This window comes from Nelumbo nucifera, chromosome 7, assembly GCF_055504915.1.
Source record: "Nelumbo nucifera cultivar China Antique chromosome 7, China Antique-T2T, whole genome shotgun sequence".
NCBI classification, from domain to species: domain Eukaryota; kingdom Viridiplantae; phylum Streptophyta; class Magnoliopsida; order Proteales; family Nelumbonaceae; genus Nelumbo; species Nelumbo nucifera.
In genome coordinates, this window is record NC_142655.1 from 32,849,278 (window position 1) to 32,873,068 (window position 23,791).

A 23,791-nucleotide genomic window follows, 5' to 3' on the forward strand; every position below is an offset into this window, starting at 1 on the left:
TTGGTGATATTCAAAGTATCTCTTGGCTTTAAAGATCCAAGTCATAGGATTGTCACTTGAATAATTTGGGAAGTCAAACTTTGTTGTTCTACTTGTTGTCCATCCACTGCGCCTTGTCCCTTCTTGCTTGTGGCTGGTTCCTTGAAATTTGAAATTTGAAAATTTTGATTCTTGAGAGTTGAGAGAATGAGAGTGGTTGAATTGAGGGCGGATTAAGTTACCAAGAAAAGAAGAGTCAAAGAGAAAGAAGAATGAAATTTGGAAATTGGAAGAAGACTTCTAATCTAAGAAAAAAAAGGACACCTATTTGTAATTGCCTATTTGGTGTAAAGGACCTTAAAGAGTAGGGATCCTTTCTTTAAACCTTTCCAAAAAATGCAAGAAGCTATCAAGTTAATATTTCTAAAGGAGTAAAGGTGTAGGGAGTAGGACTAGGGATTCCTTGCCTTGTAATACTTGCCATTAATGACAATCCTAAAGAGAAGACTAGAAACTAAGTTAGGTTGTAACTAGGATAGAGACAACCTAGTTAAGTAATAATTAATGAGTAATAAGTAGTTATATAACTCGGTTCGGTTCGGTTCGGTTCTGTTTCAGTTTTCACACATGAAAACCAAAACCGAATTGAACCGTTGGTTTACCCATCTTTGCAGCCCGAAACCGACTGGTGGTGAAGAAAAACCGGCCGTTGGAGGCACTCTGCATTGATTGTTGAAGGGAGCTTGAAGCTGGGTTTAGCAGTTGTTGGAAGGATTCTCAGCCCCCCTGTGTTCAACTGACTTGGAGGCCTTGTGTTCCCTATGTTTCCGACTAACTCCAGTTGGATGCTCCCTGTGTTTCTAGCTAACTTTGGTGCTTTAGCATTCCATTGGCCACCCTTGTGAAGCCTTCCCTAGCTCGTTGCACTCTTACGCGTCATTCTCAATCAGTGTCGGTGATTGACTGTTCAACCCCCTAATCCAATCTTGGTAATTTGCGGCGCACCGGAGATCGGAATCCTGTTTGTTGATGCTACTCGACCACAGACAATTTACTTTGTTACTTGTTTTGTCCTTGGTTGATTGCCGTAAGGACTTCTATAAATGAACTTTTTTAGTATTGCTTGGTTTAGTGCTAATGAAAATGAGTTGTTTAATGTTAATTTATGTCATTACCGTGGGTTATTGAACATTTGTAGGTATGAATAGCCAATGAAGTGTCGGGAATCAATCCCCTAGTAGTTTGCAGTATGATACTAAGTATAGCTATTGCAAACGGAAATGCATCCTTCAAATTTCAACAACCCAAAATAACCCGCAGAAGTTGTTCTATAGTTGTCGATTAAAATCTGAGGTAATATTTTCAGTGGGATGATATTATTTGTTAGCATTGATATAAGGCATGTACATTGCAAGGGACATGTGTTGCACTTGCAGGAGTAGGTGCTAGATAGCCCAACGACTGAAAGTGATTTTGCCGGCGATTGCAAATTTTTTGAGTGGGCGATTCCTCGAGGTTGGTCGGATGAGGTTACATTTGCAAGTAGTCATGGAGATGTTGTGGAACGCCTTGGAAATGTGGACAGAGCAGTTGATGTTTGCAGAAGGCAGATTGAGTCCATGAAATCAGCCCATGAGTTAGCTGTTAAAAGTATGGCTATAGTTAGGCGACTTGTTTTTGTTTTTGTTGTTATTATTCTCCTGACACTAGTCTGGAGATAGTTTATCATAAGTGGTGAATACATTGGTTCAGTGTTTTTATGATTGTGTTAGAAGACTCTTTGTCCTTTTGTTTTCATATTGGCGAACCATTTTGGTGTCTTATTGTAGTTATGTTGGACTTTTAAATATAAATATATAAACGTAATTTATTTTGTTCACTAAGAAATATTTGTATATCCATCGAATAGACATTCTTGTAGGAGACAGAGAAACCTAGGCTCACAAAGAAGCTGATGGTGGGAAATATTGCTTTTGTGGAAACATTGTTTCCCACTGATGGTTTGGGTCATTAGGCCGAGGGGCGACCAGAAGGTGTGAGGATGCTTGGTAGGTTAGTGGCAGTAGGAGGGTGTGGGTATGGTGGCCACCGTACCCCTCCACACCTGCCAGAGCGGCCAGCTAGTGAGCCTAGGTAGACGAGCGGAAGTACCACCTCCACGTGGTGGGGAGAGGTCTCTAGGATGTCCCTATAGGAGACTGAGACACACCGAGCCAATGGGGAAGGCTGACGGTGGGAAACGATGTTTTTGCAGAACCACTGTTTCCCATTGTTGGTCTAGGCCGTCAGGTCAATGGGCGACGAGAAGGTGTCGGGATGCTCGGTGGGTGAGTGGCAGTAGGTTTGGTGGCTAGCGAATCCCTCCACATCGGCCAGAGCGGCCTCCGGGTGATTCTGTCATTTTCAACACGCAGTCCTGTAGGGGGAGCGCGAGGTAGACGAGCGGTGGCACCATCTCCACAAGGTGGGGAGAGGTCTCCTAGATGTCCTTAGAGGAGGTGAAGACGGCCCGGGCCAACGAGGAAGGCCGATTGTGGGAGGCGATGCTTTTGCAGAACCACCATTTCCCACCGCCGGTCCAAGTCGTCGGGCCAATGGGCGATTGTAAGGTGTAGGGATGCTTAGTGGGTGAGTGGCAGTAGGAGGGTGCGGTACCACCTCATAAATTGAAGTAAATTAAATTGTTAGGTGTGACGTGCAAGCCTATACTATATTTTTGGCACATAGACATATAGATAAACCTAAGGAAACCCAATTGGCACGTGTAAAGTTCAGGCACGTATCAGCAGTACATGACTACCATTAATATTTCCATATACATTGTTAGTGTTCGGTCTGCCTGTTAGATTGATAACAGTCAAGGAAGAGAGAGAGAAGAGAGAAGGAGAGAAAGAGATAAAGGAGAAGAGCAGAAGAGAAACAAGGAGAAAAGATTCTGGTTCGAATGAGAGAAAAAGCACACTCTCCCATTCGGCCAGATGTATTTTATATTACTAAAATAATGTGGAAAAGTCACATATGTCCCTACTTAAGTTAGGGACATTAAATCTAACATAAATTTACACATCAACACCTAAACACAAGCACAAAAGATAGAAATACCCCTACATACTCGACACTAACATACATGTTATACTAGCATAAAGGAAAGGGAAGGTTCCTAACACCTCTAGTGGGGGTGGTTCCATGCTATTGGGATAGTGTTTAGGTTGGGTGGGGGTAGGGGGTAGTAGGGAGTAAGGACAATACAACTATTGATCAAAATATATGGCCAATAGATATCAATAGTCCCTTCGCGGTACCAAAGCGACCATGGGGATTGTTATTCTCACTTTATAGATTGTTGCTCGATACACTGGTTTTGGCCCACACCCTCATCTCTGTGACCTTGCGTCCAAGTTCCAAATTATGCTATCGCAAAGATAAAATCTCCTGCATCAAAGCGTCCACGTCTCTCTGTAGGTTTTGACTGTGCCAAAGAATGTGGTGGTATTCTGCGTATGTGACATCAACCACATGGACACAGTGGGCTTCTCTGATGTGGCAGATTCCTATAGCAGTTGTTGTTTGTATGCTAACTCCCAGCAATGGACGGAGTTAGCCGGTAAATGATACCTCGTGCCTACGTATGTGTGAAAATCCTATATAGTTCTAGGTTAAAGTAGAGAAGAAGAAGAGGGTTCGGCCAGTAGAGGAAAATCAGTCCTCTCTAGTCGATCCACTTGCATTTATCTCACATAAGCTTGGTTATAAGAAAGACAATATTGTCCCACATAAGTGATGGGACACATAACTTAAACTTGAATAAAACAAACCTTTCACTCTCAAATAGATAAACCCAAATGACCAAAATACCCCTATTCTGTGAATTCTAACACTCCCCCTCAAGCTGGAAAGTATATGTCATATAGTCCCAACTTGTTGCAAATATAATGTACTCTGCCCTGAAACAATCCCTTTGTAAAGAGATATGCCCACTGATTTCCCGAGCTCACATGAGATGTGGTTATCACTCCACTAATCACTTTCTCTCTTACAAAGTGACAATCGACCTCAATATGCTTAGTTCTCTCATGTAAGACTAGGTTGGAAAAGATGTGAACAACTGCTTGATTATTACAATATAGTCTCATGGGTTTGTCAACTGAGAACCCCATCTCTTGTAGCAAGTTCTTCAGCTGTATTAGTTCACATGTGGTATGAGCTATAGCCCTGTATTCAGCTTTTGCACTACTTGCCACCACCGTTTGTTTCTTATTCTTCCAAGTTACAAGATTGCCACCAAGGAAGGTACAATACCATGTAGTTGATCTCCTGTATGATACAGAACCAGCCCAATCAGCATTTGTATACCCTACTATCTCAAGAGTCCCTTTACTTTTGTATAGCAAATCACGACCTAGAGCACCCTTCAAGTACCTAATAATCCTTAGAACTGCTTCCCAATGAGGAATCCGAGGATGTTGCATAAATTGACTCACCATACTACGTCAAATGATATATCTGGTTGGGTAATAGTAAGATAATTCAACTTTCCCACCAACCTCTTGTATCTTTCAGGATCATCAAACCATTCACCTGCATCAACACTCAACTTGACATCCAGTTCCATAGGAGTCTCGACTGGTTGGGTAATAGTAAGATAATTCAACTTTCCCACCAACCTCTTGTATCTTTCAGGATCATCAAACCATTCACCTGCATCAACACTCAACTTGACATCCAGTTCCATAGGAGTCTCGACTGGTTTAGCACCTAACAACCCTGTTTCTTCAAGTAGGTAAATGACATATTTTCTTTGACATAAGTTAATTCCATGTCTTGACCTTGCAACTTCTATTCCCCGGAAGTACTTCAGCTTACCCAAATCTTTCATATTGAAGTGGTCCTGTAGGAATTTCTTCAATTTGTCAATCCCATTATTGTCACTCCCAGTTATGACAATATCATCCACATACACCACTAGCAAGATTTTCCCATCTTTTGAGTCATGGTTGAACACAGAATGATCTACTTGACACTGTTTCATCCCAAAGTTTTTCACTACTTCACTAACCTTGTCAAACCATGCGCGTGGAGATTGTTTCAATCCATAAATTGCCTTTTTGATTCTACAAACCTTACCATCCTCCCCTTGAGCAACAAACCTTGGTGGTTGCTCCATATACACCTCCTCAATGAGATCACCATGTAGGAAGACATTTTTTTATGTCAAGTTGCAAAAGAGGCCAATCATACATAGCAGCTAATGAAATCAATTCCCGAACTGAACCAATTTTAGCCACAGGAGAAAATGTTTCCATATATTCCACACCATACAATTGAGAATAGCCCTTGGCCACTAACTTGGCCTTCAATCATTTCACACTGCCATCTAGAAGATACTTCACTATGTAGACCCATTTACACCCAACAACATGCTTACCAAGAGGAAGAGCAATGAGTTCCCACGTGTGATTGTGTTGTAGAGAAGATAGTTCCTTTTCCATTGCTTGCTGCCACCCTGGGGAGGTAAGGGCTTTCTGGACAGTCTTGGGAATGGAAACAGATGATAGCAATGATATAAAGTTGTGATGGGAAGTAGAAATGTGAGCAGCGGAAGCATAGTGCGAAATAGGATGAGAAGTACAAGTACGTTTACTTTTCCACAGGGCAATAGGGAGATCAAGGTTTGAGGGAGAAGATGTAACCACAGGATCTGTCGGCGAGGGCTGAATTGGAGGAGGGGCCGATGCTCTTCTGTGAGTATACACTTGTTTGGTTGGTGGCCTCTTAGTAGTAACTGGCACGGGAGGGGAATCTGCAACTGGAATGGGAACCACGGGAAGAAGATCCTCAACAGGGACAGGAAGAGGAACTACAGGGGAAGGAGAAGGAACCACAATGTCTAAGAAAAAAGGAACCAATTCAAAGAAATTGACATCGGAACACACAAATGACTTATGGGAGTTAGGGTTATAGCACTTATGCCCTTTCTGAGTCCTAGAGTATCCATGGAATATACACTTAGTAGCTCGTGCATCTAACCTATTTAAACCAGGCCCCAAATTTTGAACAAAACAAACACGCGTAAAGACTCAGGGTGAGAGGAAATGGAGACAGGGTGGGATACAACACTGAGAAGGGGGATTGACTTCCAAGGATGGACATGGGCATCCGATTGATGAGAATAAATGACGTGAGAATAGCATCACTCCAAAAATGCTTTGGGACATTCATATTAAGCATCATAGACTGAGCAGTTTCATGGAGATGTCGATTCTTCCGTTCAGCTTCATCGTTCTGTTGCGGGGTGTAGGAACAAGAGGTTTGATGAATTATCCCACGGTACTCTAACTATTGCTAAAATGGTGTTGAGGTGTACTATTTTGCATTATCAGAGCGAAGAATTTTAATATGAACACCAAATTGGGTACGCATTTCAGCATAAAATTTCTGAAAAATAGAGAACAATTCACTACGATCTTTCATAAGATAATTCCATGTCATCTTTGAAAAGTCATAAAAAAAATTACAAAATACTTATAACCATTGTATAACATTACTTTAATTGGACCCCAAACATCATAATGAACCAAAGAAAAAGGACTCAAGACATGACTATGAACTCTCAAACTAAAAGAGACTCTATGATGTTTCCAAGCTGACACGACTCAGAATTCAATGATGAAAGATGACTTAAGGAAGGAACCAACAACTTTAAGGCTTTGAGAGAAGGATGACCAAGTCTACAATGCCATTGAAGAGGAGTAAGAGACGATTGAAAAGCTACGGGAGGGCCACCACCATCAAGGTAATACAATCCACTTGCTTCATGCCCTCTACCAGTCTTCATCTCCGTCTTGAGATCCTAAAACATACAAGAAAAGGGATAAAAGGTTATGGAACAGTTAAGTGATTTGGTTAATCTAACAGATATAAGGTTAAAAAGAAACTTGGGAACATATAAAACAGATGATAAGGATACGGTGGAGAGATCAACATCACCAACACCACAAATGGGAGATGTAAAACCATTAGCAAGAGTAACTATTTGAGATGTGGACCGAGAAAGTGAAGAAAATACATTTAGAGTCACAGACATATGCTCCAGGGCTCTAGAGTCAATGATCCAGTGTGAAGGCTTGGAAGCCAAGCCATACCTGAATGGGCAAGGGTAACTGTGTTCTGCTAAGAATATGTCTAAAGGAATTGCTCATATATTGCACGGGGTACACTCACCATCTCCTTCCCATAAGCACCAGTAGATGGGGGGGATCAGGTCAGTTTGTTGACTTTTACTAGCTATACCACTACCCTTAGTCACAGCATGGTTAGCCCAAGTGTTGGGTGGACCATTTAAATCATAGCAGAAATTAACCGTATGCCCCTCTAATCCACACTACGTGCACTTTCTAGGGGCATTACTTCTTCCTTTACCATGGCCTCCCCTTGAGTCCCAACCTCCACTCCGGCCACCAGCACGATTAAACCCGGGACCACCATGGTTACTTGGAAGTCCATGGCCACCACCACCACCACCTCTATTTCCACGGCCCGCTCTAATCACCACCAAATCAGATCTGTTTGAGAGAGAAGAATGCTCTGTAGACTCAATAGATGTCCTCCTAAGATGGGCAAACACTTATTCAAGTGAGGGAAGCGCAGATCCCCCCAGTATTTGTGCTCGGACAGGTTCATATTCAGCCTTCAGACCCACCAGAAACCTCATCACATCAAGTTGCTCATGCTGTTGTTGCTGAACCTGAACATCTGGTGTCAGAGGATGATACACATTAAGCTCATTTCAGATATTTCTCAAACTTGCATAGTATTCCTCTAAGCTTTAGTTGCCTTGCTTCAGATTAAAGTACTCTTGGTACAACTGATACACCCTAGTTGTATTGTCTTGCTTGGAATACAGTTTCTTAGCATGATCCTACATTTCTTTAACTGTATCTAGGAACATAAAGTTCACACTGATTTTTGGTTCCATGCTATTCCACAGCCATGTCATAATTTGAGCATCCTCTTGCTCCCAATCACTAAACCCTAGAGAGTCAGAGGAAGGCTTTTCTTCTCTCACAAGCTTTACCTTCTTGGCCCACGACACAGTTCTCACCATTCAACGTAATAGATGTCATTTGAACATTTAGGTAATCTGGAGAGATCATAACACCAGTTTTGTTGTCACTACCATCATCGATTGATGTCATTTTCAACCAAATCTGCTCATCTCACAAGGAAGTATGAACACCACCACAGAAATCAGTGTAAACACTACCATACGACACAAGGTTTTACTTCCAACTATGCAGAATCAGCCACACACTATTCAGCACAGTAGAAACACCACCACACCATTGCTGTCGTGAAATTCAGCAACTGAAAACTCTACTTTCTATGCACATACCCAGGTATAAATAGAGGAAAACAAGACTGATATGCATACTAATCACTTCACACAACCACAGAAGAATATTTTAGACCAAAACACAACATTTGCAGTCCATTACTTGGGCGAAAAAAAAACTATTCATACCTGTCCACAAATAGCCCTCTTTGTATCACAGAATAGAGGACATCTAGTACACCACTTCAATGACCACCACCACAGCAACTGGAGGCATACTCACTTCCAAAACCACAAAACAACCACTCCTTTTTGGCCTCTTGTCGAGCTTTCACTCAGGCTAGAAGAAAATCGAAGAAGGCTGATATGGCTGGTGGCGAACCCAGGAAGAAGAAAGATGATGAGGAAAGAAGAAAAAAAGTTTATTGCTCTGATACCATGTGAAAACCCTATTCGGCTTTTGGTTAAAGTAGAGAAGAAGAGGAAGAAGAAGCAGAGGAGAAGGGTTCGGCCAGTAGAGGAAAATCAGTCCTCTCTAGTCGATCCACTTGCATTTATCTCACATAAGCTTAGTTACAAGAAAGACAATATTGTCCCTCATAAGTGATGGGACACACAACTTAAACTTGAATAAAACAAACCTTTCACTCTCAAATAGATAAACACAAATTTCCAAAATACCCCTGTTATGTGAATTCTAACATTATGTTGAGGCCATGGTTGCTTCATAGAGGTCCTTTTCAGCACTCACAATCCACTCTGCATCCTATGCATTCAATTCACGGAGGATCAAGTTAAGCAACTCCCTCTGTGGAATAATTACAGTAGTAACATCATTGTGCTCTATCGTGGACTTGTAAAAACAAAGCAAAATTTGGTTAGAATATGAAGTGTGTTAATCGAATTCATGATCCACCCCATTTATAGATGTTTTAAGAGTCTAGCGAGGCCAACAGGTCATTGTAATGCAATATATTGGAATGATTTTCAAAGGTTAATTCCATGGGGATGTCTGTCTAAGGGTTAGCGCATTGACCGATTGACCTACATCATGCTATAGTTCTCCTCCTTTACATCAGATTGCCCCATTGTCACGGGGCTAATCGACGAAGCCCCGTGCGGCGCTCGATGGGGTCGAGAAAGCCTACAAATGCAAGCAACAACACACAAAAGGCAACAAGAAGGCACACAAATTAGACAAAATGCAACTTGTATTGCATTAATCAGTGGTAAGCACAAGCACACAGTACAGTGTCGAGGGGATCTCGTGCTTAACCTTTACACGCTTATGAGCTCACTTGACTACGTACCTCCCCTCAAAGAGTACGTTAAGCTTTTGGGGGAGTGACATAAGAAAACATCAAAATAGTGGAAAATCATACTAAGTAATTACAATAATGCCATTGACAGTCCCCCCTTACAAGATACATGCATAGCCCACCCATGACACACATGATGACACCCAGAAGGCACGCTGTAGGCACTCTGATGGCACGACGATGGATGCTTGATGGCGCGGTGAAGGAGTCACTTGTGACAGACTCCCCCACTCAATTCGATCTACGTCATCGGAGATCGGTTTCGGCTGGTCCCTTAAAGTCGCTAATGCGGAAGGAAGGTTCTTCTGCTGCTCCATGAACCGGCTGTCGTCCAAGGCCGAGGTGTATAGTTTGGTGGCATGGTTGGGTTGGCCTGTTTTGTTAGGGTTTCCTATGGCTAAGTCCTTTCTTGGCGGTCTCAAGGTATGTTAATGGCTGATTCAGCTTGGTTATAGGGTAGGTTTGGGCCAAGTAAGGGTCAAAATGATGTTTTGGATTGTTGGGGTGTTGGTTCCCATGAATTTTTCCCCAAGGGTGACTCGCAGGGCTACTACGTGATTCAGTCTGAGGGATGGTGCAGAAGTGGTCCCTAAGTGGCTTGGGTGGCACTCGCTTTCCCCTGTGGTTGTGGTAGTAGGTGAGGGCGAACTTGGACACGGCCTTGGGTCTTCTGCTTTGCTTGACAGTTGTCGACGCGCACGAACTCTGTTGCTGGAGAGGTGTAGATGGCTGGATGGCTTGCTGCTTCTTGCTGCTGTTGAGGTTGTTGACTTGAGGGGCGACTTCTTCAATTAGTGGAGTGGGGAACTTCTCTGCTTCCTTCATGTTGGCGTTGAACAAGGCTTCTTCATGAAAAAGTTGTAGTGCAGAAACTTGCTTCCCATGAACCCTAGTAGAAGTCATAACTGGTACCATGCAAGGGGAGCGCTCGTCCAAGATGCATAGAGAGTTGATATGAGGCAAGAGTGCTGCTTCTGCTTGTGTCAGGAAGTCCATTCCCAAGACAACTTGGAAATCATCCAGGGGTACCACTAAAAGATTAATCTTGCTTGTCCACGACCCAACTTGGAGATCAACCCCACGAGCCATGCCTTCAATCGCCTTGGCCCCGGAGTTCACGGCCTTGAGCCACCCTGTCTCTTTCACGGTGTTCAGATTGAGTCGCTTGGCCTCGACAACTGAAATGAAGTTGTGGGAGGCCCCTGCATCAACAAGGGCTTGAGTCGGCTTCCCGCCGAGGAGGATGTCTACATACTTCAGCCCCCTTTGGGCTTTCTTTGGCCTTCCATGATTGGCCTCTTGGCGCCTGCACAGACTTTTCCTCATCACTTTGCTCGTCATCACTGAGCTTGGCGACAAGGGCATTGATCTTCTTCTTGGTTGGGCAGTTGCGAACCAAGTGATTTCCCCCACAAAGGAAGCAAGAAATTGGGGACCCAGCGGTTCTGGGCTTGTAATGGTGCTGAGGGCCTTGCTCTCCTTGTGGCTTCTTCCCATAGTCCTGTCTTGCTGGCTTGTTGAAGTTGGAGTTGTCGTACGGAGGGCGTGGGCGACTTGCTCCCCCACTCAAATTAGGGGAACACGGGCTTTCTGGCTTAGGGGCTTCTTCATCTGACAAGCTGGTCTCATTGAGTTGCTTCGCCATTGCCATTGTCGTGGCGAGGTCCTGTACGTTGCGGCATTGGAGCTCTAGTTCGGCCCATGGCTTCAGTCCGTCCATGAAGTTGAACAGTAGATCCTTGTCGGACATGTTCGTGATCTCCAAGGTAAGGGGTGAAAACTCTTTGACATAATCGTGGAGTGAGTTCCCATGCTGGAGTGCTTTCAACTTCTTCCGCGCCAAGTACTCCACGTTCTCTGGGTAATCAACCCATGTCTTAATGGTGCACGTACCCCGTTCAATGTCTTGGCATCGCCTGCGCCACCATAGCATAGCAATGTCAGTCAAATACATGATGCGCGTACCCCGTTCAATGTCTTGGCATCGCCTGCGCCACCATAGCATAGCAATGTCAGTCAAATACATGATCACTGTACGAATTTGTGTTATGTTATCATCAATGCCAGCAACACGGAAGTATTGTTCCATTTGCCACAAGAAGTTGTCAAGTTCTCTAGCATCTCGGGAGCCGGCATAAGGTGTGGGCTCCCGAATCTTCACACGAGTAGGGGCCAATGTTGTGGAGGGGCTTGGAGTGCTGGCCACTAATCTCTTGAGGAGCGTCATGTCTCCTCTTAGTTCATCCAATTGAGTCTGGAGGTTAGAAGGAGAGGCCATGGCTACTTTCATGGCCATCCGTTCAGCTCTCATCTCATCCACCTGGTCTTGGATGTCGGATCGAGATGAGCTCCCTTCTTGTCGGGATGTTGTTCCAACGACTTCCTTGAGGGTTCTATTCAGGACGTCTTGGACCTCGTTCATAATGCCATTTAAACGGGCTTCTAGCTCCACCATGGAGCTCTCAATTGTTTCCACATTCAGGTGGATTTCTTCTACTCGGTCACGCATCTCCCCAACAGTCACTTCATAGCGAAGGATGCATGTGTCGAAAGCAACAAGCGTGCCAACTGACTTGTCGCACTTTCTTGTCTTGGATGTGCGACGCTCGGGGCCTTCTCTGCAACGGCTTCATCGCCTAGAGCCTCATCGGTCTCTCTAGCATGGGCAAGGCCATGCCTAATCTCGTCGGTGAGTTCCTTGTTGTGCTTCATTGTGCCACCACTAGTGTTGCTATGCAAGGGTCACGAGCATTGAGGAGCAACTTGCTCTGATACCAACTGTCACGGGGCTAATCGACGAGGCCCCGTGTGGTGCTCGATGGGGTCGAAAAAGCCTACAAATGCAAGCAACAACACACAAAAGGCAACAAGAAGGCACACAAATTAGACAAAATGCAACTTGTATTGCATTAATCAGTGGTAAGCACAAGCACTCGGTACAGTGTCGAGGGGATCTCGTGCTTAACCTTTACACGCTTATGAGCTCACTTGACTACCTACCTCCCCTCAAAGAGTACAATAAGCTTTTGGGGGAGTGACATAAGAAAACATCAAAAGAGTGGAAAATCATACTAAGTAATTACAATAACGCCATTGGCGGTCCCCCCTTACAAGATACATACATAGCCCACCCATGACACACATGATGACACCCAGAAGGCACGCTGTAGGCACTCTGATGGCACGACAATAGGTGCTTGATGGCGCGGTGAAGGAGTCACTTGTGACACCATGGTCGTTGGACTACACCTCGTACATCCAATCTCCTTTACATTAGAGTGCCTATTGGTCATTGATTTGCACTACTCTCCCATCGATCCTATGCCTGCCTTGTTATAAATGAGAGCACAAAATTAAATTCATTTGTGAAGAACATCTGTGGGCGTTTTTGGATCGACCCACGCATTGCGAAGATAGAGTACACAATCCAGTGTGAGGAGAGACACACCCTAAAACTTCAACACCAAAGTGACATACAAACACTTATTCAGTACAACAACATATCCTAGGACATAACCGTCTCATTGAATGAACCAACGAGGGATGTGGATTTCTCGAATTATGGCGGAGAACCGGACTCCGACGATGGCTAGAGCATGCATATGCGTGTTGGCTCAAATGGTATATCTGAAAGTGGTAGCCTGGTAGCAACAATGTGGCATGGTCTCCTAATCGGAGTCAACCAAGTGTTTGAAGACGCGACTACATTTCAAACTGCCCTGTCTAAATAGTTCGTAACCCATAGATTTTCCTTTAAGTATAGCAGTTATGGCAAGACACTTTCATGTGCAATGTAGTATTGACAAATGTTAGTCGGAAATTTGAGCTAGTGTACTAAGAGGAGGGCCAATGGTTTGAGTGCATAAGTACCAACCTCAACACTCCCACACCGTAGGTGTATCATCCTCTGTAAGTCTTTCCAAGTCAAATAAGTTTGTAGGGAATCTTCTTGTTGAGAAGGTATGGGACAATCCATCATACAGAGCAATGGATATCATGAAGGATATCAAACTTGACTACGTGTTGTAGTTTACGTATCAATAGGCTTGAAGGGGGAAAGAGATCGCAAAGGTTCTAATCAATAGTAGCGATGATGACTCCGCCTCACGTATTCCATGGTTCTGTGAGAAGATTGTCGAGTCCGATCTAGGTTTGTACATCTCTTATAGCATCGATGAAGTTGGCCGTTTCAAGCGACTCTTCTTAGCATTCCATGTATCTCTCCATGGATTTCGCTATGGGTGTTGGTCACTGCTATTTGGAGATGGGGTGCACTTAAATGTGAAATACCATGGGAAGTTGCTAGCTACCACCGCGATAGATGCCAACAATGGGATGGTCCCCCCGGCATTTGTTGTTGTCCCTGTAGAGTGTAGAGGTTGGTACTTATGCACTCAGACCATTGGCCCTCCTCTCAGTGTAGTAGCTCAAATTTCCCACTAACAGTTGTCCATACTACACTGCGCATGAATGCGTGTCTTGTCGTTCCTACTATACTTAAAGGAAAATTTATGGGCTACAGAGTATTTAGATAAGGTAGTTTGAAATGCAGTCGCGTCTTCAAACACTTGGTTGATTCCGGTTATGACACAATGCCACATTGTTGCTGCTAATCTATTGCTTTCAAATATACCATTTGAGCCAACACACGTATGCATGCTCTGGTCGTTGTCGAAGTCGGGTTCTTCGCCATCATTCGAGCAATTCACATCCCTCGTTGGTTAATTCAATGTGACAGTGATGTCTCAGGATATGTTGTATTGAATAATTGTCTGTATGTCGCTTTGGTGTTGAAGTCTTAGGGTTCATCTCTCCTCGCACTGGATTGTGTGCCCACAGATGTTATGCATGAATGGATATGTAGACCGCTACTAACCTTGGTGGTGGGGGTTTAAATGAGAGGGGTAGGGGATGGGTGGGGTATGGCAATCAATGACCAATGGGCACTCTATTAAAAGAGATTGGCTGTACGAGATGCAACCCAACAACCATGAGGCAATAAGTTGTAAAGGAGGAGCACTGCAACATTAATCGGTTAGTGTGGTGACCCTTCGACAGACATCACCATAGGCTGGAGGGATAGACCAGACCTAGGTATTTTTTCACACATGTCTTGGCCGCCCATGCACAAGGACCAAGACAGGCATAGGATCGATGGGAGAGTAGTGCAAGTCAATGACCAATGGGCACTCTAATGTAAAGGAAATCGGATGTACGAAGTGCAGCCCAACGACCATGGGGCAATCTGATGTAAAGGAGGAGCACTACAACATGATGTAGGTCAATCGGTCAGTGCGATGACCCTTAGACAGACATTCCCATGGAATTAACCTTTGAAAATCATTCCAATATATTGCATTACAATGACCTGTTGGCCTTGCTAGGCTCTTAAAACATTTATAAATGGGGTGGATCATGAATTCGGTTAACACACTTAATATTCTAACCAAATTTTGTTTTGTTTTTTCAAGTCCACGATGGAGCACAATGATGTTACCATTGTAATTATTCCATAGTGGGAGTTGCTTAACTTGATCCTCCGTGAATTGAACGCACAGGATGAAGAGTGGATTGTGAGTGCCAGAAAGGGCTTCTATTAAGAAACTGTGGTCTTCAACATACATGGGCACGGGGTTATCATTTACCGGTGAACTTCGTCCATTGCTGGAAGCTAGCATACAAACAACGGTTGTTATAGGAATCTACCACATCAAAGAAGCCCACTGCGTCTGTGTGGTTGATGTCACATACCCAGAATACTGCCACGTTCTTTGGCACAGTTGGAACCTACAGAGAGACGTGGATGCTTTGATGCAGGAGAATTTAGCTTTGAGACAGCAAAATTTGGAACTTGGATGCGAGGTCACAGAGATGAGGGCATGAACCGAAACTAGTGTATCGAGCAACAACCTGCAAAGTGAGGATAACGGTCCTTGTGGTCGCCATCGGTGCATTTGGTACCGTGAAGGGACTAATGATATTTATTGGCCATATATTTTGATCGTCCCTACTCCCTACTCCCTACTGCTCCCACCCCCACTCAACCTAAATACTATCCCAACAGCGTGGAACCACCCCCATTAGGGGTGTTAGGAACCTTCCCTTTCCTTTATGCTAGTATAACATCTATGTGAAAATTTTAATGGATGTAGTCGTGTACTGTTGATACATACTTGCACTTTACACATGCCAATTGGATTCCCTTAGGTTTATTTATATGTCTACGTACCAAAAATATAGTATAGGTTTGCACGTCACACCTAACAATTAAATTTACTTCAATTTATGAGGTGGTACGGCACCCTCCTACTACCACTCACCCACCGAACATCCTGACATCTTACGGTCGCCCATCGGCCCGATGGTGGGAAATGGTGGTTCTGCAAAAGCACTGTTTCCCACTATCGGCCTTTCCCGTTGGCCCGGGCCGTCTTTGTCTCCTCTAGGGACGTCTAGGAGACCTCTACCCACCCCATGGAGATGGTACCACCGCCTGTCTACCCCTGTGCCCCCCCTAGGACTGTGTCGGAAATGACAGAATCACCTGGAAGCTGCTCTGTTGGGTGTGGAGGGGTTCGTTGGCCACCACATCCACTCCCTCTTACTGCCACTCACCCACCAAGCATCTTGACACCTTCTAGTCGCCCGGCCGACGGCCTGGACTGATAGTGGGAAACAATGGTTCTACAAAAGCATCGTTTCCCATCGTCGACATTCCTCGTTGGCTTGGTGTGTTTTTGCCTCCTTTAGGAACGTCTTGGAGACCTCTCCCCACCCCGTGGAAGTGGAACCTCCGCTAGTTTACCTAGGTTCACCGATTGGTAGCTCCGACGGGTGTGGAGGTGTGCGGTGGCCACCATACCCACACCCTCCTACTGCCACTGACCTACCAAGCATCCTCACACCTTTTGGTCGCCCCTTGGCCTAACGACCCAGACCATCAATGGGAAACAATGGTTCTACAAAAGCAATATTTCCCACCATCGGCTTCTCTGTGAGCCTAAGTTTCTCTATCTCCTACAAGAACGTCTATTCGATGGATATACAAATATTTCTTAGTGAACAAAATAAATTATGTTTATATTTTTATATTTAAAAGTTCAACATAACTACAACAAAACGCCAAAATGGTTTACCAATATGAAAACAAAAGGAGGGAAGTCTTCTAACACAATCATAAAAACGCTGAACCAACATATTCACCACTTATGATAAACTATTTCCAGAAGACCAGTGTTAGGAGAATAATAACAAAAAGAACAAAAACAAGTCGCCTAACTGTAGCTATACTTTTAACAACTAACTCATGGGTTGATTTCATGAACTTAATTTGCTTTATGCAAACATCAACTGCTTTGTCCACATTTCCAAGGCATTCCACAACATCACCATACCTACTTGTAGATATAACCTCATCCGACCAACCTCGAGGAATCGCCCACTCAAAAAATTTGCAACCGCCAACAAAATCACTTTTAGTCGTTGGGCTATCCAGCACCTGTTCTTGCAAGTGCAACACATATGACTTCTAATGTACATGCTTTATTATCAATGCTAACAAATAATATCGTCCCACCGAAAATATTACCTCAGATTTTAATTGACAACTATAAAACAACTTATGCGGGTTATTCCGGGTTGTTGAAATTCGAGGGATGCATTTCCGTTTGCATTAGCAATACTTAGTATCATACTGCAAAGTACTAGGGGATTGATTCTCGACACTTCGTTCGCTATTCATGCCTACAAATGTTAAATATCCCACGGTAACAACATCCATATCTTAATTAACATTAAACAATTCATTTACAGAAGTCCTTTCGACAATCAACCAAGAAAAATCAAGTAACAAAGTAAATTGAATTAGGGGGTTGAACGGTCAATCATTGATACTGATTGAGAATGACCCATAAGAGTGCAACGAGCTGGAAAGGCTTCGCATGGGTGGCCAACGGAATGCTAAAACATCGAAGTTAGCCAGAAACACAGGGGACATCCAACTAGAGTGAGTCGGCAACATAGGGAAAACAGGGCCTCCATGTGAGTTAGACGCAAGGGGCCTTAGAATCCTTCCAACAGCCGCTAAACCTAGCTTCGATCTCCTTTCAACAGTCAATGTAGAGTGCCTCTGACGGTCGGTGTATAGTAAACCGACCCTCGAGCTTCCTTCGAATGGTGAATGTAGAGTGCCGTCGACGGCTGGTAACCGGTAAACACAAGGGGGCTCTGAGAATCCTTGTGTTTTCGACCATGGTTTCAACGCCCAAATATTTTGTCGAACGAGATGGGGAAGAAGACGAAACGGTTGGGATAGTCACCGGACGAGATGGGGAAGAAGAAGGTTACGTTTTTGAACAGAGATTCAACACCGAGAGGTTTTTTGAACAGAGCAGAGCTTCAACCGAAACTAACGTCGCTGCCGGATGAGCTGGGGAGACGAAACGATCGGGATATTCACCGGATGAGATAGGGAAGAACAAGGTTTCGGTTTTCGAACAGAGCTTCCACGCTGAGAGGTTTTTCGAACAGAGCAGTGCTTCAACGGCCAGATTAATTTCGAAGACAACTCTTTTGGGGTCCAGGGGTATAATGATAAATTTTTTATGCTGACGTGGGGGGAGGAGGTGAAACAAATTTGCAATTTGTTGGCTGGCGCTGGCATGGTTTTTGGTTTCCGTACCATGCTAGTTGAGATTTTGATTTTTAAGGGGGAGCTAACTGAAGAAACCCCTTGAAAAAATTCAGGAAATACAAGAAATAAAAAGGAGAATAAAACAAAATACAAAAAAAAACAGAAAATCACAGAAAATATAACAAAAAAGAGGAAATACAAAAAACACTGAGATTGCAAAAAACAACAAAAAGGTAATTAAGAAAATACAACAAAATACAGAAAATTGCAGACAAAGAAAAAGTACAGACAAAAAATTACAAAACAATCCAGAATTTTGAATGGGCGTTATCCTAATTTTATCTTTTTTTGAGGAAAATTTAACCAAATTTCATTAAAGAAAGAAGTACACGAGATGTACAAAACAGGGGAGGATCCCCAAAAGATTACACAGGAAGCTTGTCACTATACAAGTAATCCAAATACACCCCACATCTGGTTAAACCATCTGCTATATGATTTAGTTCCCTAGGAATCCAATCTAATCTTGCGTTTAAACAGTCCAAGGAGTCCCTAGCCTCTTCCAAAAAATGGCCGTCTCCAAGGCCCCCCCCCCCTCCTTGCCCTTTAACCATTTTATAGTATTTGCTGAGTCACCTACAATGATTAAGTTCTGAATTCCCAATATTTTTACTAATCTAATTCCTGTGAGTACAGCCATCACTTCAACCTTTGTGAATCAGCCAGTCCGGTTGGACCACTGAACGTCCAGCATGTTACCCCTTTCATCCCTTACCATGCCTCCAATTCCAGCTAAGCTAGGATTACCTAAAGCACTTTCATCAAAGTTTAGAGTCACCACTCCATCACTGAAAACAGCTGGCTGCCTCAATATTGCTTGTTGAGGGTGAGGAAGGAAAAGAAAGAGTGAGCATCTCTATTGAGATCATTGCCTGAGAGTCCTTTGAACAGATCTGGATTGGCAGTCCAGAGGTTACAGAGGTAGGTGATATCTGAAATTAACTCTGAGGGGCCTGAATTTGTTGTCAAATAGGCATTCGTTTCTTTCATCCCAAACTCCCCACATTACTGCATGTAGCACAGATTGCCAATAAAGTTTACCCCTTTTCCAGCAAGTCTATTAATGCGGTGGGGGGCTAAATGCTGGAATCTGAAAGTTAAGGTTGTCTCTTTGTCACAAATAAAAGTTTGGGGGGCTGATTATTGCTACTTACTCTTTTGCTGCCCCTCTGTGATGTTATAGTTTGCTTCTATGCGAAAATATTTTAGAGGAATGAAAACTTACTAGTGCCAGAAAGGAAATAAAACCTTGCATGCCCCTTAAATCATTTTAAGGGTAAGCTGAGGATATTTAATGGGACAAGTGTCACAAAATTTCCTGTGCGTACTCTGTATGCTCATCCTGTGTGCCTACCTGCTCCTAAGTCTCCTTTACTGTTTGAATGTATCCAGGCGATCCATATTCTTGGTAGTTTACAACTTTACATGCACATTTTCCAAAACATTTCTCAGCCCGCTGTGTCGGCCATTTTAATGACTTAGCCTGGTTACACCAGGGTATCAAGGTTTCTTATTACTACATGCTTGTGGGATTTAGGTTCCTCAAAATAGTAGTTTGAGGGGCATGAAAAGGTCCTCATCCTAAGTACAGGTGGCTACAAGCCAGAGTTGGAACTTGATTGGTGAATGCCCTACTAAGGCGAAAGAGATCTTGTAGGTTTAATAACCATGCACTAACACTTGCAATGATGAACAGGTCGGTTGTCTGCAAAAAGTGATGTTTATAGCTTTGGGGTTGTTCTTTTGGAATTGTTGTCTGGGCGTCGTGCTGTTGATAAATCAAAAGTTGGCATAGAGCAGAACCTGGTGGACTGGGCAAAGCCATATTTGGGTGACAAGCGCAAATTGTTCCGGATTATGGATACCAAATTGGAGGGCCAGTATCCCCAGAAAGGAGCCTATCAAGCTGCCACCCTTGCCTTACAGTGCCTCAGTACTGAAGCCAAGGCCCGGCCTCGTATGTCTGAGGTTTTGGTAATACTGGAACAGCTCCAAGCCCCGAAGAATGCAAAGAACACCCAGTCGGAACAGAAAATCTCTAATTCTGTCCCTAAATCTCCATTTAGACACCACCATTCAGCAATGAATCTGACACCAAGTGCTTCTCCTTTGCCATCCCACAGACGATCTCCACGTGTTCGTTGAGCAGCAGAATTTTTCATTCTTTCTGGTCCAAATGTAAATTATTTTGTTGTACCCATATTTGGTATTCCGTAGAAATTCTAGGGCTTTTGATTGTTTTATGACAAAGCAAAGTCTGTAATAGATGGAACCTTGCATTATACGGGCTCTTTTTTTTTTTCTGAAATTATTTGGTTGTTTCATGTTTGTGTTAATAGAATGGTGGTTCTATGTTTTTCGTCAGCAATTAGATGGTATAGAGAACATTTTTCAGTATCGTTATTACAAAATGCACTTTTTTTTCTTGGTATTTGGTGATAGGCACCACACTAACAACTCCCCCTTCCCAAACTATAAAATGCACCTTCATCTGCAAATATTACACCTTCAGCAAACATACAGATTTATAGAGTTGTTCATGTTGCAAAATTAATAGCTTAGTAGTGCATTTCAGTTTTCAATGTATCAGTACAGAAAAATGTATTTTTGTCTTTTTTTTTTTTAATTTTGGTTGGAGAGAAAGTGTATGCTTTTCTTAAATTGTCAAGGTGGTCTTTATGTTTCGGAAATAGCTCTAGCTGTGTATGTCCGAATTGTTGTAGAATATCCTCATGTTTTAAAGGATTGAAAATGCAAGAAATGTGGGAAAAGCAATTTTAAGATATATATCAGAATATATTTGAATCGATATGGATACGGTGAAAAAATTAAGATACATTTCCCTTGAAAAAATTCAGGATACGTAGAGATACATTGGAAAACTCAATTAAGTTCCAAAAGTTGCATTAATTATACTGAATTTAGGTCTTAGATGATCTTTAATGAAGCTATAAACATAAAAATAATAGTTATGGGAATTGTAAACCATGTGGAAGCAATTGGGAAATGTAAGGTTCAAATAGGAAGCAACCTAATTTATTTTGTATTTAAGTCTAATTTCTCTTTCATTAATTAGTTAATTACTTCAAAGTAAATTTAAATTTAAATTTGAATTTTAACACCTAATTCAAATTCTCATTAATTCCTTCAATTAAGGATCTCCTCTCATTAATTTCATTTTGTTAGTATAAAAATTTCAAATTTTAGAAATAGCAAGATTTGAACCTTGGTCACTTGATTTTTACAACCACAAATTTGCCAATGAGCCACAAACATTTGTTTGCTATTATTATATATGTTTTTAATGTTAAGTAAATTCAATTTTCTTAATGAGTGACAAGTGTTTATTAATAAATGCTAGAATTAATTATTAAAATTTATATACTAATAAATATTAAGATTAGTTATATTGTTTTTTTTGAAAATTGACATTCACATTTTAGTTTTTTTTTTTACATTTTAGTTATTCCATCATTTTCAACGGTTACTAATTGTGTCCCGATATGTCACACTTTATATAAATCATTAAATTATTTTTTTACATTTAAATGGCTTATTTACAATCATATAAAATTTGTAAATATTGTTTGTAATATATTTTTTAAGATTTATTTGAATTTTCTACTATATTTATGTGTATCTTGATTCTTCATCCGTATCCATACATATCTAAAGTGTATCCCGATATGTCTCTTAAAATTGTCTTTCTGATAAAATTTACGTTTCTAATACTTTAAACCTTGGGAAGATATTGAAAAATGATGGAATAGAAGGCAACCCAGACCCTGCTGCTGCAGGAGGCCTCATTTGTGACCCTAATGGAAGATGGCTCAGGTAGATTAACTCTCAAATTGGGAATTATGGCTGAACTGTGGGGCATCTATTATGGGCTTTGTTTGGCTTGGCAGGAAGGGTCCCGGAGGGTGGTCCTTTAACATGTTATCAACAAATCTTCAGCAAAGAAACTGCCCAAAATTGGAAGAAAACATACTTGTTTCAAAGCACTTTGGAATTGTTGGATAGCGACTGTGAAGTTTGTTTACAACACTGTTGCAGCCTTACTGGGAGGGAAGTGTTTGTGTTCGGTGTATTCGTGAAATTAGGTCTTAAGAAAGCATCATCTCTCTATTGCATTTTGACAGCCCCCCTCCTGAGGTGTCCTAGCATCTTATTGCAGATTTCTGGGCATTAGGGATGGAGGCTTTATAGGTCATCTTAGTCTTCGTAATTTCATCTTATGGGGGCATATCGTATCTCTGTTCACAATAATCAGCATGTGGCATGAGTGAAATGGGATTGATGGCCATCCATTTCATACGGACTGATATGGATTATATGCCGCTAGAGGTGCAAGTTGGACTGGTTGGGCTGGGTTTATGGTCAACCCAGGCCCAACCCTAAAATTTGGGCTTTAAAGTCCGAGCCCAAGGTCAAGTTCGATCTTTTCAACCCAAGCCTAATCCGCATTGTAATTTGATGCATTCGAGAGCCCTGGCCAGGCTTGTGTTGGTCAATGAACCGGTTCTAAAATTATATATATATGTGTGTATTTATGCAAATATGTATACATATATGTATGTATATAAATATATATATACTTGCAAATATATATCTATATTTATACCTTTATCTATCTATCTATCTATATATATATGCATGCAAAAATTTACATATGTGTATAATTGGGTTGGGCTACCTAAGGGCTATGCACAGGCCCAACCTGAAAAAAAAGCCCAAATTCTTGAGCCTGAACCCAGCTTGAGGACTGAAAATCCAAGTCCAACTTATGTAAAAATTTCAGGTTGGGTCAGTCCAGATTTGGGTTGGGCTCGCCCAAGTTGCACCCCTATATGCCAGTAGAATGATTTTGATTAATAGTTATATTTTTTAGCACATTTTCTTACTTCCAAGCCTTCCATATTCATCTTAGATGCCTATGGGAGAATTTCCTTCTGCAATAAAACTTGAACATTTGAAATAAATAAATGGAAAAGTTCATTGGAATCAAGGATATGAGGGAAAATTCATTTATTTTTTCATTTAATTCATCAATGATATATCTATGTATTTCAGATTTTGAAATGTAATGATATATGATGGATTCTAACCCTTCCAACAGTGGTATTAGATTACTAGGTTCAGTTCTTGGGTTGAATCGAATCAGATTTGAACCAAAGATCAAATCGACAATAATTAGTCTAGCTGATTTGACCTAGTTAACAAAAATCTCTGAGAAATTGGTTCTCAGATGGAGCCAATCATCTGAAAATTAATCTTTATATTCTCTTATATTATTTAAAATTGTTCTATGTTGAATTCTTGAATTCCTAGGCTGAAAATGTGATGGAAATCAAATTATTTATTGGTGTTAAGAAGGCATGTAGTTAATAAGTAGCTATCATGACAACATCACCCAAAATCTCACAAGAACATGAAAGGCAAAAGAATACTCCTAGCTACTTCAACATG

The 23,791-nt window shown here is 42.2% G+C and overlaps 1 protein-coding gene across 3 annotated transcripts in view; it reads left to right on the forward strand.

Annotated features, from left to right (window-relative positions):
* LOC104598283 (putative serine/threonine-protein kinase PBL3) overlaps positions 1-20,630 on the forward strand; it is a 49,887-nt gene extending 29,257 nt beyond the window's left edge. For all 3 annotated transcript variants that reach the window (XM_010260271.3, XM_010260270.3, XM_088891120.1), the window contains one exon: positions 20,019-20,630. In XM_010260271.3, coding sequence (XP_010258573.1) covers positions 20,019-20,467 — 449 coding nt within the window. In that variant the 3' untranslated portion in view covers positions 20,468-20,630. The remainder of the gene's footprint in view (positions 1-20,018) is intronic.
* The last annotated feature ends 3,161 nt before the right edge of the window (positions 20,631-23,791 follow it).